The sequence below is a fragment of the Acanthisitta chloris genome, unplaced genomic scaffold (assembly GCF_000695815.1).
Source record: "Acanthisitta chloris isolate BGI_N310 unplaced genomic scaffold, ASM69581v1 scaffold23279, whole genome shotgun sequence".
NCBI lineage: Eukaryota > Metazoa > Chordata > Aves > Passeriformes > Acanthisittidae > Acanthisitta > Acanthisitta chloris.
In genome coordinates, this window is record NW_008692274.1 from 6,333 (window position 1) to 7,955 (window position 1,623).

A 1,623-nucleotide genomic window follows, 5' to 3' on the forward strand; every position below is an offset into this window, starting at 1 on the left:
AGGCATGGATCATAGGATCATGGAATTGTTAAGGCTGGAAAACACCTCTTTGATCACTGAGGATCCTCTTTGATCATTGAGTCCAGCCATTAACCTGTGGATGCAGGTCTAGCTCAGCATTCTCACTCCTATGCTGCGTTCCCCAGCTCAGGTTGTCCCCAGGGCAGTTGCTGCAGGCTCAGGACTGCAGCCCCTGGGCCTAGATGGGTTCTGTGGGTTCAGGTTTCCCTGAAGCCAGATCTCTGCCCAGCAGGACTTCCTCTTGGAGTGTTTCCCAGCCCTATCCTTGCCAGTGGCACAGCTGTGCTGAGGGCTGCACATCTTGCCCACACTCTTAGTGTTTCCCAGTTTGTCTAAATGAACCAACCTGTGGTGGGTCATAAAGTGCTCTCTGCCAGCCCACATGGAGTAACCCTAAACCCCTCTGCTTGCCCCTGCAGCACTACTTCACCGTTAACTTCAACCATGAGAACCAGAAGACCCTGGAGCTGAGGACTGAGGATGCTAAGGACTGCGATGAGTGGGTGGCAGCTATAGCTCATGCCAGGTATGGCCATGTCCCCGTGGGGATGGCAGGGTAAGGTGAAGCCATGCAGAGGGAAGCTGAGGGGGGCTGTGGGCAGGATGCCACTGAGCTGGGCACTGCCAGGAGGCAGAGCAGAACTCTTTTGGCCCCCAGCACTGTGTTGGGGACCCTTGTGCTAAGCAGGGGGCTCTGTTCAGCTGTTCCCTTGTCCCCATCCCAGTCCCATGGGAATGATGACACATGCTGCCTGTCCCAGCCTTGTGCAGGAGGGATGCCCAATTTACCCTCAGGTTCAAAGCCCATTGGAAAAGGATTCACCTAGAATAACAAACCTGTCAGGAACGTGTTTGTCTAGGCTCCTGTCACTGTGCCAGGGGAATGCTGGCACAGCCCACCTGCCAGAGAGAGCAGTCAGGAGCCAGCACAGTGCAGGTGCCTCTCTGGGGAAGGAGTGTGCCAGGCTGGCAGTGAGGTGTGGGGGCAGGTGGGAGCTGTGTGCAGGGGATGGGAGAATCTTCACCTCCTGCAGCCTCTGACAAGAACAGACCTTGGTAAGAGCTTGTGCCATACTGTCCTCCTCCTCCTCCTTAAACTCTTGCAATGTGGCAGGTGACAGAGATTTGGCCATGGGTGTTTGGTTGGATTTTTTGTCCCTTGCAATTTCATTAAACTTTGTGTTGCCCTTTCCATTTGCCCCTCATGGGGAACCAGTGTCCTCTCTCAGGCTGGTCCTTCCTGAGCAGCATTCCCAGCTGCAGGAACTGCCCCCTGGTTTGTTCCCTCTGTGGTGCCCTCATTTGGAGGGGCCAGGGCACTGTGTGGAGGATCCCTTGCCAAGCCACAGAGCCCTGATGGTGGGGTCGCGTCCTGGGGGCACAGGGGGCTGTGTGTCCGCGGGGATGGGATGCTCACAGCCGTGTCTGCTGCAGCTACAGGAACCTGGCGACGGAGCATGAGGCGCTGATGCAGAAGTACCTCCATCTCCTGCAGATCGTGGAGACAGAGAAGACCGTTGCCAAGCAACTCCGGCAGCAGATCGAGGATGGGGAGATCGAGATCGAGCGCCTCAAGGCCGAGGTCAAGCTCCTGGCGTCACC

At 56.7% G+C, this 1,623-nt stretch overlaps 1 protein-coding gene across 1 annotated transcript in view; it reads left to right on the forward strand.

Annotated features, from left to right (window-relative positions):
• Positions 1–440: 440 nt before the first annotated feature.
• LOC103809742 (ras-specific guanine nucleotide-releasing factor 1) overlaps positions 441–1,623 on the forward strand; it is a gene marked incomplete at both ends in the record, with an annotated part of 8,437 nt that continues 7,254 nt past the window's right edge. Inside the window, 2 exons of the mRNA XM_009082603.1 lie at positions 441–547; positions 1,456–1,603. Of these exons, the coding sequence (XP_009080851.1) occupies positions 441–547; positions 1,456–1,603 (255 nt within the window). The remainder of the gene's footprint in view (positions 548–1,455; positions 1,604–1,623) is intronic.